The sequence below is a fragment of the Narcine bancroftii genome, chromosome 7, assembly GCF_036971445.1.
Source record: "Narcine bancroftii isolate sNarBan1 chromosome 7, sNarBan1.hap1, whole genome shotgun sequence".
NCBI classification, from domain to species: Eukaryota; Metazoa; Chordata; class Chondrichthyes; order Torpediniformes; family Narcinidae; genus Narcine; species Narcine bancroftii.
In genome coordinates, this window is record NC_091475.1 from 57,440,587 (window position 1) to 57,455,293 (window position 14,707).

General features: G+C 40.3%; 1 protein-coding gene across 5 annotated transcripts in view; it reads left to right on the forward strand.

Annotated features, from left to right (window-relative positions):
* The window catches only part of igsf11 (immunoglobulin superfamily member 11), a 268,270-nt gene that overhangs the window by 221,695 nt on the left and 31,868 nt on the right, over window positions 1-14,707 (forward strand). For 4 of the 5 annotated variants that reach the window (XM_069890201.1, XM_069890205.1, XM_069890202.1 and 1 more), the window contains exon 4: window positions 11,753-11,908. The exons of the other annotated variant lie outside the window; for it this stretch is intronic. In XM_069890201.1, the coding sequence (XP_069746302.1) occupies window positions 11,753-11,908 (156 nt within the window). The remainder of the gene's footprint in view (window positions 1-11,752; window positions 11,909-14,707) is intronic. 5 annotated transcript variants of the gene reach the window in all.

The window sequence follows — 14,707 nt, forward strand, 5'->3', positions numbered from 1 at the left end:
TATATTTGAACAAAATCAATTATGCTTAATTATAACATAATTAAGCTTTATGTACAGCACAGTATGAGCCCTTCAGCCCCTGTTGTTGTGCCGACCTATACAAATCTTTATAAGGGACCTTGGGAAAGTGCTAACAATAAATAGCAATAGCGGACAATTTTTAATCAGTGTGGGTAAGTTGGTAGCACTGTAGCGCACAATTTAAACAGCATGGGAAAGTTGGTAGAGCTACCGCACACAATTAATAAAGACCACGGGAAAGTTGGTAGCGCTATTGTACACAATTTAAACAGTGTGGGAAAATTGGTAGCCCTATCGCACACAATATAGAAATACAGTGGGGAGAAGTGATTGTGGACCTGCCCTCTCAGAATTCCGTGAGGCAGAGAAAGGGCTGTGTGCGCGGCTGCATGCACGGAGCACTCCTGGAGGGGTTTCACTGCAACACAGCATTCTAGGAAGTCAGGTCCGCCGTCGTTTTTTTCCCACTGTCTTTATAAATTGTGCGCTATAGTGCTACCAACTTTCCCACACTGTTTAAAAATTGTCTGCTATTGCTTCTTATTTCCCCTCTCCCCCCCCCCCCCCCACCGCTGCGACTTCCTCACAACAAAGTTTATACCTTCATTTTAATCTTTTCTTCCTTCACATTCCTGCACTCAAAACCTTAGGTCATTTCAATCCCAAAATACAGTTGCCCATTCTTCACTTGCTTGATTGCAACACCAGTGTCTGCAGACACCAGGGATTTTACTAGGGTTCGAGGCCATCAATTATGTCATCTGATGCTGGTATTGAGACAATTTTCCTTTCACACTAGGCACTTTAAAGGCCAATTGACCGTCAGTTTCAGGGACCACTTGCAAGTGTGAAAGGGCCTATTGTGGAACAGAGAAATTGATCAGTTCATTAAGCTTTTGACCCCTTTCAGTGGTTCAGAGACTTTGGGTGTTAGTTATTTCCCTGCCATTTTAACTTTATAAGTGGACCAGCAAAATGTTTTAAAATCCTGTGAAATTTTAGTTCAATAAAAATCATGATACCATAAAACCGCTGTTATCTGGAATTCAAACAACCAGCAAAATAAAAGCAGAAAATAGATAGGTAAAAAATACAGGTTTAAAATTGACACGGCTCACCATTAGTTCGCCAATCCACGCAACGTGCAATCTCAAGCAACCACGAAATTCACTTACCCGGCATCTACCAATCCCCATAGGTGCTGGATACCAAGGGCTTTTACTGTGTTATTGATTGAACTTCCTTTGTATCCAGGAATGTTCACTTGTGTATGGGTGTGTCCATTGAGTGTCCAAAGTTGGTCTCCTATCTGTTCTTGGACAGATCTTTCCCTGGGCACCTGCCCACATTTTGTCATTACCTTGATGAAGATTCTTTCCCTGGGCACCTGCCCACATTTTGTCATTACCTTGATGAAGACTCAACCCCGAAACATCAGTTATATATCTTTGCTATTATAAGGCGCACTTTTGACCTGCTGAGTTTCTCCAACATCATGTTTTTACATATGGGGCTTATTTAGGGTGGAATGGTTAGCGTAACAATTGGCACAACTCTGTTACAGTGCCAGCAGACGGGACCGGGGTTTGAATCCCGCACTGTCTGTAAGGGGTTTGTGCGTTCTCCCTATGTTTGTGTGGGTTTTTCCCGGGGGCTCCGGTTTCCTCCCATGTTCAAAACGTAGCAGGGGTTGTAGGTCAATTGGGTGTAATTGGGCGTCACTGGCTCGCGGGGCGAATTGGCCTGTTACTGTGTTGAATGTCTAAATTTAAATGCTTTGCAATAAAATTATGAAGGGCAATGTAAAGATTTTGATGTCCAATTTTGCTACAACGTTTGGACAGAAGAAATTGCACTGCCTAATTTGCTGCACTTTTAATATAGTAGGTAGCCAAAATTTGTACACTGTGGGGTATTTGTGTACAGCACATGAATGAAACAATTGATATAATGAATAATTATGTCAGAATGATGTCATCATATAATATTAGCAGCTATTGCTATTCGAGTAGAATGAACCCACTTGACCTTGTTGTTTAAACAGCTTTTCTCCTGCAGATACAGTGCAACTCAGATTATCCAAAATGGTTGGATAAACGTTTTTTCGGAGAACTGGTCACTTTTTAAAAAGAGCCCAGTAGCAACTGCAAATAACTTGTAACAGTGTTTAAACAAGAATAATAAGGGAAGGCTTTTTAAGCATTAAAATAATCTCACCAAAAAAAATGGTGGCTGCCACCAATATCTGATACCTCCCCACTGAGGCTCCGCTCCTTCCTGGGAGCCCGAGGTCACTGCTCCTGGCCGGGAGGCCTCAGTCTTTGATGCCGGAACAGGGGATTCTTCCGACCACTTGCAACTGGGAGACAGTGGCGTTCATTTTGAGAGAAAAGTCCATTGGGGAAGGTAAAGAAGAAATGGAAAGAGGGAGGGGAGGGAGTTACCTGAAACGAGGACAATCATCATTCTAATTTCATGTCGCGTGACTTATGAGGTCAGTTGGGCTCCAAAAAACTTTTGCATAAATGAGGATTTTGGATTTGTTTTGGATATCCTCAATTTTATAATTTTTCTAGATGAATTTGGATAATCGGAGTTGCACCATACTTCGTCCACAGCAAGTTCCCCTGGTATTACACCCACACTTTTGGTGGACTTTTGGTGGCGAGGATCTGATGAAATGCGGATTAGTCCTGTGGACCAACTTGGAGACAGGAGACAGCGCAGTGGAGCAATAGTCATTTTTAAAGCAGCTTAAGCAATTTTAAAAGAAATTAAGTGAGCAGGCAGTGTTGCTCTGGAACACACTGGATGGAATATGTTGCTTGTACAGTCCAAACGCTCAGAGGGCCTGGATGCTGCAACTTTCTTCTGCTGAGAACAGAAAGTCGTGGGCCAAGCATGGCAAGCTTCATAGGCGGCCTACGAGTGATTAAGCAAGGCTTGTGTGCAATGGTCAGTGTGTGCAAAAATTGTTTCCTGTGAAGAAAGCTCATTGAAGGCTTGTGGAAATGTAAACATGAAATTGTTTCAAGATAATTGTGGCACAGTCGATCTCTCATGGCTAATAAAACTGTATTGGCATGTTTTAATATAATGCAAGCTTTGTACTGTTACGAGCCCAGAGGACCCCAAAACCCAGCAGCAATAGAATTTCACCAAGACAAATAGTTGCTTTTAATTATCTTTAAACATGAAAACAGGATCAAACTTTAACTTATTACTATTACCTTAACCTAACTTAACCCCCCCCTTCTAATTCTAAGCACATGTGTATGTAATGTGTATATAAGTTCAGAAAGGTTCTTTGATTCACAGTCCAATCTCAATTGTCACCCCTCCAAATTCACTGGTTGCAGGCAATTCTTATACTTTGCACAGAATTTAACATTTATGAAGTTCACCAGGCTTTGGTGCTTGAAAGGTAAATAGTTACCACTCAGGAAGATTCTTGTCGGTTTTTAGAGAGAGATTTGTTGCTCGTTGGACACTCACAACTGATTCCTTCTGATCAGCCACTTCAGTGTCTTGCCGAAGAAACTTGACCCATCAGGGTTTTCCAGATGATAACCTCTTTCTTTCACGTCATGACAGAGTTCCTTTTTGTTTCCCTTATTTCAAGTGAAACATTATGCAGCCAATCCCCATCTCTTGTATGGGCCACAAGGGCTTTGACAAGGCTGAACTAAGAACTCACAACCTGTCTTCAAAATGGGGTTTTCCACAAGCTTTCCAGCTTGTCCTGTTCCAGTCCCAGCTGCTGCTGCTGAAATGTAGAACTGAATTTTCTCTCTCTCACTCAGAAAAAACCACATGACCCTCTTAGAGCAGCCAATTGCACTCAGACAGACTGCGGCTCCGAACCTGATCTTCCAAGTTCGTTTATCTGTTGCTTACCAAAACAATAATCCATTACTCCACAGCATATCCAACTAACACCTACTTGTGAAGTCCTTATAAGCATTGTTCAAAGTTTGTGCAAAGGCATTTGGAGCCTGGACTGTCTGGCTTGAGCAGAGCTCCAGCATTTTAAATGAGATCTGTTTTGAAGTGTTTGTATGTGACATACACTAAAAAACCTGCCACAATTTATCTCCTTTAAAACATATCTATATACAATATAAAATATAACATAATCTGTCACACTACAAAGTAACGTATTTAGTTAAAATTTTATTCAATCCTTTTAACTACTTGCAAATGTGGTATATGAGAAACTGACTAACTAATTAATAGAAACAGTTAACTAAGAGATTATTTTCAATAAGTGCAATTATTAATAACTACATTATTTTAGGTAACTAACCTTTTGGAGTCCACAAATTAATTTCCTTTGTGCACTGGTTGAAAAATGTGTGTGTGCACACACACTTGCCCATAGCTTAGCGGAAACAGTGTCCATGGGATAATACACTGGAATGGAAATTTAAATTCTTTTGTGATCCATTTTAATTCCATTGTCAGCTTGTCTGCTGTACTCGGTGTTTCCAAACTAACATCTTCACAAGATAAGATAAAGGAACGGAAGTAGGCCATTCAACCCATCGAATCGGCCCTTGCTCTTGTTTGGCAAATGTACTGTGGTGTGTGTACATAACCTAAGATATGCACTTCTATGTTAACTTCAAATATTATCAACCCATACATTACAACGTGGACATGACAAAGGAAATTATAATGGACTTCAGGAGGAGCAGGGGCGACCACCCTCCACTACACATTAATAGCTTGGTATTAAGCACCAATTTCCTCAAAGTCTCCTTAAATGGCAACCTATCCTGGACACAAAACATCTCAGATTTCAGATTTATTGTCTCAGTGCATACATGACATCACATACACCCCTGAAATTCTTTCTCCTGCGGACACAGCAGAATTAATATACACAGCATGTAGATGTAAATAAATAAGGAACTGTAAACAGATAACGAATGTGAACAAACTGCAATACAGAGAAATTTTTAAAAATCAATAAAGTGCACAAGTAAGAGGCCATAAATGAGTCTCTGATTGAGTTTGTTGTTGGAGAGTCTGATGGAGGAGGGGTAACAACTGTTCCTGAACCTGGTGGTGTGAGTTTTGAGGCACCGATACCTCTTTCCTGATGGCAGCAGCGAGCACAGAGTGTGTGCTGGGTGGTGTGGATCCTTAATGATTGCTGTTGCCCTCTGACTGCAGCGTTCCCTTCCCTGTAGGTGTTCTCAAAAGTGGGGAGGGTTGTGGGCTGTGTCCACTACCTTTGGGAGGGCTTTATGCTCAGGGGTATTGGTGCTCCCACACCAGATCATGATGTAGAAATTTGCCAAGGTTTCTGGTGTCATACCAAACCTCCGCAAACTCCTGAGGAAGTGGAGGTGCTTGTCAGGAAGGAACAACAGTGATTGCACTTCCTGAGAAGACTGAGGGAGGCAAGGCTACTGGCCATAGTCTGGATCACTTTCTATGGGAGCTCGCTGCATCACAGTGTGGTTCAGTTCCTGTAGATCAGTGGTTCCCAGACGTTTTTGGGCTGCCGCCCCCTTGGCTCACACCCCCACCCTGAGTGGTCGCTGTCCCAAGGGTAGTCCCATCTCAGCCATCACTGTCCCAGACAGTCACCCCCACCCCCTCCTCACCTGACAGCGCACGATGAGTGTTGCGTGCTGAGTTTGCTGGAAATGTTTGGGCTGCCCTCTTTCTCCTTGAATTTTTCCAGTGCCCACTTTGGGAATGCCTGCTGTAGAGTATTGGATAGGAAGTTAATCTATAGGACCATGAATGGTCACTGAGGTCCCATACACCCCCCTCCCCCAAACCATCGATGTGATCTACCGTGATTGTTGTCTGAAGAGGGCTTCCAGAATCGATGAGAACCCCTATCACCTTGCATGTAGCATCTTCCAGTTACTCTTGTTGGGAAAAAGATACAGGAAGATCAGAGCCAGAACCACCAGGCTGAGAGACAACCTCTTCCTACAGGTAGTGAGACTGATGAATTACTCATACAAACCCTCTGAGACTGTACTATTTATTTTAAAATATTTATTTATTTTTATATATGTATGTCGGTGCTGCCTATGTATTATTTGTCTATATGCGTCATATGTCAGTTTCATCACGGGGTCAGCAGTGGAAAAGGTAAAGAATTTCAAGTTCCTGGCTGTCAGCATCTCTGAAGATTTATCCTGTGGTCTTCATGTCTGTACAATCATGAAGAAGGCTCACCAACAGCTATACTTCATTAGGAGTTTGAGGAGATTTCATATGTCACCAATGGCTCACAAATTTCTACAGTAAATCCCTTTGGAGAGCATTCTAACTGGTATGGAGGTGCCAATGCGCAGGACAGGAAGAGGCTACAGAGGGTTGTGAACTCGGCCATCGCTGTCATTGATATCAGTCTCCATTCCATTAAGGACATCTGCAAGAGGTAGTGTCTCAAGAAAGCAGCCTCGATCATCAAGAACCTCTCATCACCCAGGCCATGTCCTCTTCTCACTGCTACCATTGGGAAGGCGTTAAAAACCAGCTGCTTCCCCTCCGCCATCAGATTTCTGAAGGGACAATGAATCACGGACAGTTCCTTGTTTTTTCTCTTCTTTTGTGCTCATTTATTTATTTTAAGAACTATTTCTAGCAATTTTTGCATCTGGAATGTTGCTATAGAAAAACTGATTTTATGGCACATTCTGTACCATAAAATGGTTTTGCACCAAAGACCAGACAACTTTATTCCATCGCCTCATTCTTGTACAATCAGACAACAATAAACTTGAACTTGGAATACTTTTGGGAAATGGGGCTGATGGGAATGTCCTGAGGTCTGGCATGGATTAGATGGCTGAGCTGATCTTCTACATGCTGAGAAGAGATAAAATATATGAGAAAAAAGGGGGCAAAATGAAATCAGCGATAAATGGGAGCTGTGTGACTTGGCAGCAGTTTGATAACATTCTAGAGGAAGTCATAGCATATGCATCATTTGCCTGCAAAGTAAATCATTTAATGCACACGAGGGATGTTAACAAGCCCACACCGAATAGATGATCACTCTCCTGAAGATGTCAGTGATAATAAATTTGTTCCCAATGTTGACATAGTTATTCCTGTTGGAGAGTCACAAATTAGCAGAGAATTATGACGAGATGCTCTAAGTTCTTGTGCTCAGGGAGTAAGTACAACATAAGAGGCAATAACTTACTTGAAGAGGTCAACAGATCAATGTGCAATGTCTTTGCAAATGTGTAAAGCGTGATCATTAGGTTGAAATAGAGAAAACTGTTGATGTTTTCATGTATAATGTAGTCAGATGTAGAATGTAATTATGTTATCATGTGTATATATGTTGCAAGCACCATGACTGCCTTGCTGTTAGATTAGAACAGTGGTTCTCAACCTTTTGCTTTCCACTCACGTACCACTTTAAGTATTCCCTATGCCACAGGTGCTCTGTGATTAGTAAGGGATTGCTTAAAGGTGGGATGTGGGTGGAAAGAAAAAGGTTTGAACACCACTGTTTTAATCGTACCTCATTAACTCGTTATGTGCATGGTTTCACAACTCCAAAGGAAAGGGGCCAATGACAATTTTTTCTCAAGCAAAATATTTCAGTAACAATTGGGTCTGGAGCAGTGATTCTCAATCTTCCCTTCCCACTCATATCCCACCTTAAACTTGCTTATCGATATGACGACTATTGTCTGCAGAGCAGGCATTAAATAGAGGAAGCACTCCTGATTATTAATATTGTCAGCGTTTCACATGGATTTAGATTTCTTAACACATATTGGCATGTAGCATTAGGATATGTAGCTAATGCTGGTGTTTAATTACTTTGCTTTTCTAATGTAGTTGTTATTTACTTTGGACCTATCACCAGAAACACACTATCCCTGTGCAGTGCTCTTTTGAGATGTGAAGTTGTCAAGAGTTGCTAACAGCTCAGTGAAGCACATCTACATGGATTCATGTTAGATCTCTGGCTGTGTCAATAGACAGCTGTGAGTCCAATTAAAACCTAAGGAAAGAATTTGTGGAGCCCAAATTGGACAGCTTGTCAATGCAATAGAAGATAAAAGATGGTCAAGTATTGATATCCTGCCACAAGCATGTTTATTATATATAATGCTGTACATCAATGGATCAGTGTATATCAGTGCTATGACTTCCTCTCAAGTCTTATGGACATTGTCAGTTTTGACTGAGTGCAACTCATCTCTCCAGAGGAAATCAACACAATATTCAGTTACTTTTCTGAGGAATATACTAGTAATATTTAAGTGACCTCAGAACACAATCCTACTGCTCTCCTTGGGTATGAGAGTGGTGAATGCTCTTACTTCCCAAATTAATAAAAAAAACATTGTAATTAAATGTGAATGTGCCTTGCAGGAGAGATGGGGACGAAAAAAATAATTTCCATTTGGAAGAATGGAAACTGCACGAGTTCAGAAGTTTGCAGATGACGCTAAGAATGGAGGTGTTGTGGACAGTGAGGAAGGTTTTCAAAGCTTGTAGAGGGATCTGGACCAGCTGGGAAAATGAGCTGAAAAATGGCCATTGGAACTTAATGCAGACAAGTGTGAGGTGTTGCATTTTGAAAGGACAAACCAAGAAAGGATGTGCATGTGGTAGAGCAGAGGGATCTGGGAATACAGAAACATAATTCCCTGGAAGTGACATCACAGGTGGATAGGTTTGTAAAGAGAACTTTTGGCATATTGGCCTTCATAAATCAAAGTAGTGAGTACAGGAGTTGGGATGTTGCGTGAAAGCTGTATAAGAAATTAGTGAGGCCAGATTTGGTGTATTTTGTTCAGTTTGGATCACCTAACTACAGGAAAGCTATCAAGAAGATAGACAGAGTACAGAAAGAATTTACTAGGATGTTGCCCGAACTTCAGGAACTGAGTTACAGGAAAAGTTAAACATGTTAGGACTTTATTCTCTGGAGCATAGAAGAATGGGAGGAGATTTAAAATGATGAGGAGCATAGACAGTAAACATAGGTCGGCTTTTTCCACTGAGGTTAGATGAGATATAAACCAGAGGTCATGGGTTAAGAGTGAAAGGGGTAAAGTTTAGGGGGAACATGAGGGGGAGCTTCTTCACCCAGAGTGGTGGGAGTGTGGAACGAGCTACCAACTGAAGTGGTGAATGCAGGCTCAGTTTTTACATTTGAGAAGAATTTGGACAGGTACATGGATGGTAGAGGTTTGGCGGGCTATGGACTGGGTGCAAGTCAGTGGGACTAGACATAAAAATGGTTTGGCACAGAGCAGAAGGACGGAAGGGGCCTGTTTCTGTGCTGTTATATTCTATGGTTCTATGGAAAGCAAATCACTTCTAAGTAACTAGGAGCGCTTTCAAATAGCTAAGATGACATGAGGACAATGTGTATACAAACTTTACAAGAATTACAAGACAATATATTTGTTAACAAAGTTGGACCTCACAAAATAAACTTGAAACAGTGACTCGTGGATTTAAAGTTGGCCAGAGGACAAGAGGACAACTGTAATCGATGAAGTGAATAGTAAGGAGATTTCAGGAGGACATTAGACAGAAAAATGGTGCTTTGTAGCTTTTCAGCTTTAGGCACCGTATGCCAGGGCAAGGATTTGGAGGTGAGTGCTTGCCCAGGACAAACACCTCCCTCTGAGCCTGGCGGAGTGCAGGCATGACAGCCAGAGTGACGTGGGATTGCCCCGCAGTGGTGTGTTTCAAGACCATGCTCACTGGCTGTTGTCCTTACGGATTCTTTGCCCACTGAGTTTGCTGCTGCAGACTGCTACGGAAACTATTTCCTGTGTTCTGTCACAGCTGCCAGCTCCTGCTTCCAGACTGACAGGTGCTATTTGCCCATAGCTGAGGCCCTTTCCAGGTACTGATGGCTGGGTGAGCCGAGCCCAGGGATTTGAAGTTCTCCTAGCCACAAGGCAGCAGGTGGCTTAATAAATAAGACAGGTGCACGGGATAAGAGAGAGGTGGGCGTACATCTGTGAAATGAAGATGGTAGGTCAAGTTAAGAAGGTTGTTATAGAAGTGTATGGACTCCTTAGTTTTTATAACGCAGATATAAGATAGAAAAGGAAGGAAATTAAGTCAAAACTTTATAATAGTGCCAACGAGGATTTACTTGGAGGAATGTAGATCAGGCTAGGCACCATGCATTTGAAAATATGTGAGAACTTTGAAGTTTGCAGAAGTGATTTACTGGAATGACACCAGGGATGAAAGAATTTAGTTGCATGGAGAGATTAGACAAAATGAAATTGTTTTTTGAATTGGTTTAAGTTTTCCAGTCTTGAAGAATTTTGATATTTTAATTGAGAAAAATGTTTCCTGAGGCAAATTTGTCATTAACCAGAGAATACAGATTTGGGGTAACTAGCATAGCATAAGAAGTTAGATGATGTTTGTTTTTACATAATAAGATGCAATTACTTGAATACATTGCTTGCACACAGATTCAGTAACCTTCAAGTAGAAATTTTATACAATCTTAAAGAAAAATGGTGGAATATGCTCGTGGAAAGACCAGGAGCCCAGCACTGAGAAATTGGCCTTGTCACTTCAGTTGTGTTCTCTGATTCTGCTTTTTAAATGATACTTGGGTTTTTTTTGCCCATGATAGAAATCCTGTAATGCATTTCTTGGGGACAATAATTCCTCAGACTAATGGTTTATTTGAGGTAGTATCCAACCTTCATCTGTATGTGCTGGCTATTAATAGATGGAACAGCAATAGATCTCAAATTGATCACCTAATTTGTCAGGGAAGGTATAATTACAAAATATCTTTATGTCTTGAATCGCCAAATGAATTCTTGACATTAAAAACCTTTTCCATTTTAGGAAAGTGTCACCATATGAATGGAAGTATTTGTTGTGTTAGAATGAGAGTCTAAAGCAGTGTTTCTCAACCTTTTTATTCTTGTGGAACCTTTGAAATAGTTTTCATATCTCAGAGAACCCCTCCATTAAAATTATTACATACCATTATTAATATCTAACTCTTTTACATTTTTATCATAGTTCATGTGGTAAACGTTATATATTTTTTTCAGATAACTTGTTTAAAGAAAAAATTACCCCCTTTTTTTGTCAAATTTATTGGCAGTGCAAAAAAAACATACTGCTCATTTATGAGACCTCACACCGAGGTTTTCATTTTAAATAATATGAGGTTGAAGGCCTTTATTATAATAACCAAGGATTTTCCAACAATATGCTGTCTGTGTATAGTAAAATTACAAATATAAAATTAAACAAAAATGCATTGGCCTATTTATCACTGTTTCTCGTGGAACCTCTAGTGACCTCTTGCGGAATCCTAGGGTTCCGGGGAACCCAGATTGAGAAACACTGGTCTAAAGTGCCATTTTTAGTGCATGGCCTAATGACAATTAATTACTTGAATATTTGGGAACCAGTTATGGTGCAACCCTACTTGTGTTACATGTGTTACAAGACTTGGCATCCTTAAGGTGTTGCAAATTTAGTGGTAGCACATTTTTGGAACTCTTTTTGAACTTGGTGAACAATTTTGTGAAACTTGGAATTTAATCGTGCCGCATTATAATCAAAATAATTTCTCAGGCACCATAAACATCATTTGAGATCTTGGGACAGTTTGGGGTCTTCTTAACCACATTTGTATCCTTTGTTTCAGCTTAAGGATTTTTTAAAAAAAGGTTGTGCATTAACTAATGACATTTTAGGCCTGATATTTTGCATTCCCTGCTTGTAGTTCCACCCAGCATCCCACTGTGCAGACTGCAAGGAGATGTTGCTGCTGGAAACGATGTCACTCTGACTTGTAGCTCGGAAGAGGGTCTCCCACTACCGACATTGTCCTGGGATAAGCTTGATACATTGACTAAGCTGCCATTAACATCAGTCCAGGGTAAGATTCATGCTGATTTTATATCTTGTCTAACTGAACCAGTGGTTCTCAACCTCTTTCTTTCCACTCACATCCCACTTTAAGCGTTCCCTATGCCATAGGTGCTCTGTGATTAGTAAGGGATTGCTTAAAGTTGGGATGTGGGTGGAAAGAAAAAGGTTTGAACACCACTGTTTTAATTGTCTCTCATTGACTCGTTATGTGCATGGTTTTATAACTCCAAAAGGAAAGGGGCCAATTACAATTTTTTTCAGCAAAATATTTCATTAACAATTGGGTCCAGAGCAGTGATTCTCAACCTTCCCACCCACATCCCACCTTAAGCAATCCCTTACTAATCACAGAGCACTGATGGCACAGGGATTACTTAAGGTAGAATGTGAGTGGAAAGAAAAATATTGAAAACCACTGAACTAAATCTTTTTTTGTCATATTTATTCTGAATATATGAGCTTTATATAAAAATGTTTCTTGTGGTTTAAGAATGAACTCTTTCTCTGTGGCAAACAACAAATAATCATTTATTTTTCAGATTACACTTTTTTTTAAACTGAATTTCAAAGCCAAAATGTCAGGTCTTACTATTCCAGTAGTAAATTTGACTCCCTGCAGTATCTTAGAATTTATAAATTTAATTATCAATGATGAGGGCCAAGAATATGCTTCAGTTAGAGTAAAATTGTAGCTTAATTTATATGAATGAGATGTTGAGAGACTTTTCAACTGGAAAAACCATTTTTAAATGCATCAAGGGAACATTGATAAAAATAAATCAGTACAAAATCAGTTTTTGACTGTAAATTTTTGCAAATGGGTCCAAGGAAAATGACAGAGATTAATAGGGAAGTATGACCAGGGAAGAAAAGATCAGACAACATTCATCAAAGGAATAATCAAATGGATTCATGTAAAATATCAGGAGATTATGGTGAATAGTGATGGACCTGGATGTTATTCTTAGCTGGGAGTTACATTAATGTAACAGATATAGATTACAGCATTGAGATAGTACATTGGCATGGGACATTGTTGTTCACCTCTTCTGACCTCTTTGTGCTTGCTGCTAAGGGTAACAAATGAAGAGAGTTCCCGCAGTCTTCAGTCCTTTATCCAGTGGAAGTGAGTTTGCAAGCAGAACATTTATTTCCTAGATGAGTCATGTCACCTCTGGGAGATCTGTTTTGACTATTTGGTGATCTTTCATTAAAATAATATCAACATTGGTATAAAATCAAAATAATTCTTAGAGGTTAGATCGGGCCTGTAAAATTATGCCACAGATGTAGCAGGGAAATGAAAGGAACAGAAATCCATTGGCAAGTAAGAAAGAAAGAAAGGTCATTTGGCCCATTAAGCCAACTATTTGCAATGCATCATGTGCAATTCACACTGTCATGGGCTCAGCGCAATTTATTTAATCTCTTCAGGGAAGGAAATAACCAGGGAGAAAAGCACAAAGGCAGAGTTGCCTGAAACTGTTCCTGAAAAACAATCTGGTAAAATTGTGCGATATTAATCTGATATATTGCAGACTATATCATTCACCTGGCAAGTTGTATTTTGTGATATTTTTAAAGTTCTGGCAGCCTGGGGTGGCCCATTTCCACATCACCGAAATGGAAGACATGCAGGATCAGTGTGAGAAAACTCTCCGAGCAGGGGGTGGGGGTGGGATGGGTGCCTTAGCTGCCACGAACCTCCATGTACCACTGTCACACTTCTCCCTCTGATGGAACTCGCAAACATGAATGCTTATATCGTGAGCTGACGCTAGTGATGCGGTGGGGGGGGGTAACAATGACTCATTTGGGAAGCAATGCCCACAAATACCACCCTTGTCACCACCACAGCACCCGGCCTGAGGATCTGGTCATAGGGAATGTTTTAAAAAAATATTGTTTTTAATAAAATTTAAACCATATTGCAAAAACACCGTAGTTATTTTATTATATAAAAATTCTAACATGAATTTTTTTTTGCCTAAATCAATGGTTTTCACACTGTCCCCCTAAACTCACATCCCTATGCCATTAGTAAGGGATTGCTTAAGGTGTTATGTGGGTGGAAAGAAAAGTTTGAAAACCACTGTTTTAATCGTCCCCCATTGACTTGTTATGTGCATGGTTTCAGAACTCCAAAGGAAAAGGGCCAATGACAATTTTTCTCAAGCAAAATATTTCAGCAACAATTGGGTCTAGAGCAGTGATTCACCTTCCCTTCCCACTCACATTCCACCTTAAGCAATCCCTTACTAATCGCAGAGCACTGATGCTTAATCTGGAATGTGAAATTAGGGTGCAGTTTGAAAACCGCAAGTCTATATAAATCTAGCATAAACCGAGCTATTTCAACATAAATCAGTGATTTTCTGCTAGATCCTTTTTTCCTATTCAATGATTTATCACTCTGCATGTTACATAAATACATGCAGTATAAATAAAGTGAAAGAATGTATATTCATTTTTACACCTGCTGAAGCAGATATGCTAACCAAATTAACTTCAGATTTTCAGATTTCAAACTTAATGTCAGAGTGCATCTCATACAACCCTGAGGTTCCTTTTTCCTGTGAGCGCCGCAGAATTACCACTAATTGGTAGTGCAAAAAATAAACCATACACAGTGTAAACATATAAACCAGTGGTTTTCAAACTACCCCCCCTAAATTCACATACCACCTGAAGCAATCTCTATGCATAAGTGCTCCGTGATTAGTAAGGGATTGCTGAAGGTGGGTGGGAAGGGAAGGTTGAGAATCACTGCTCCAGACCCAATTGATGCTGAAATATTTTGTTTGAT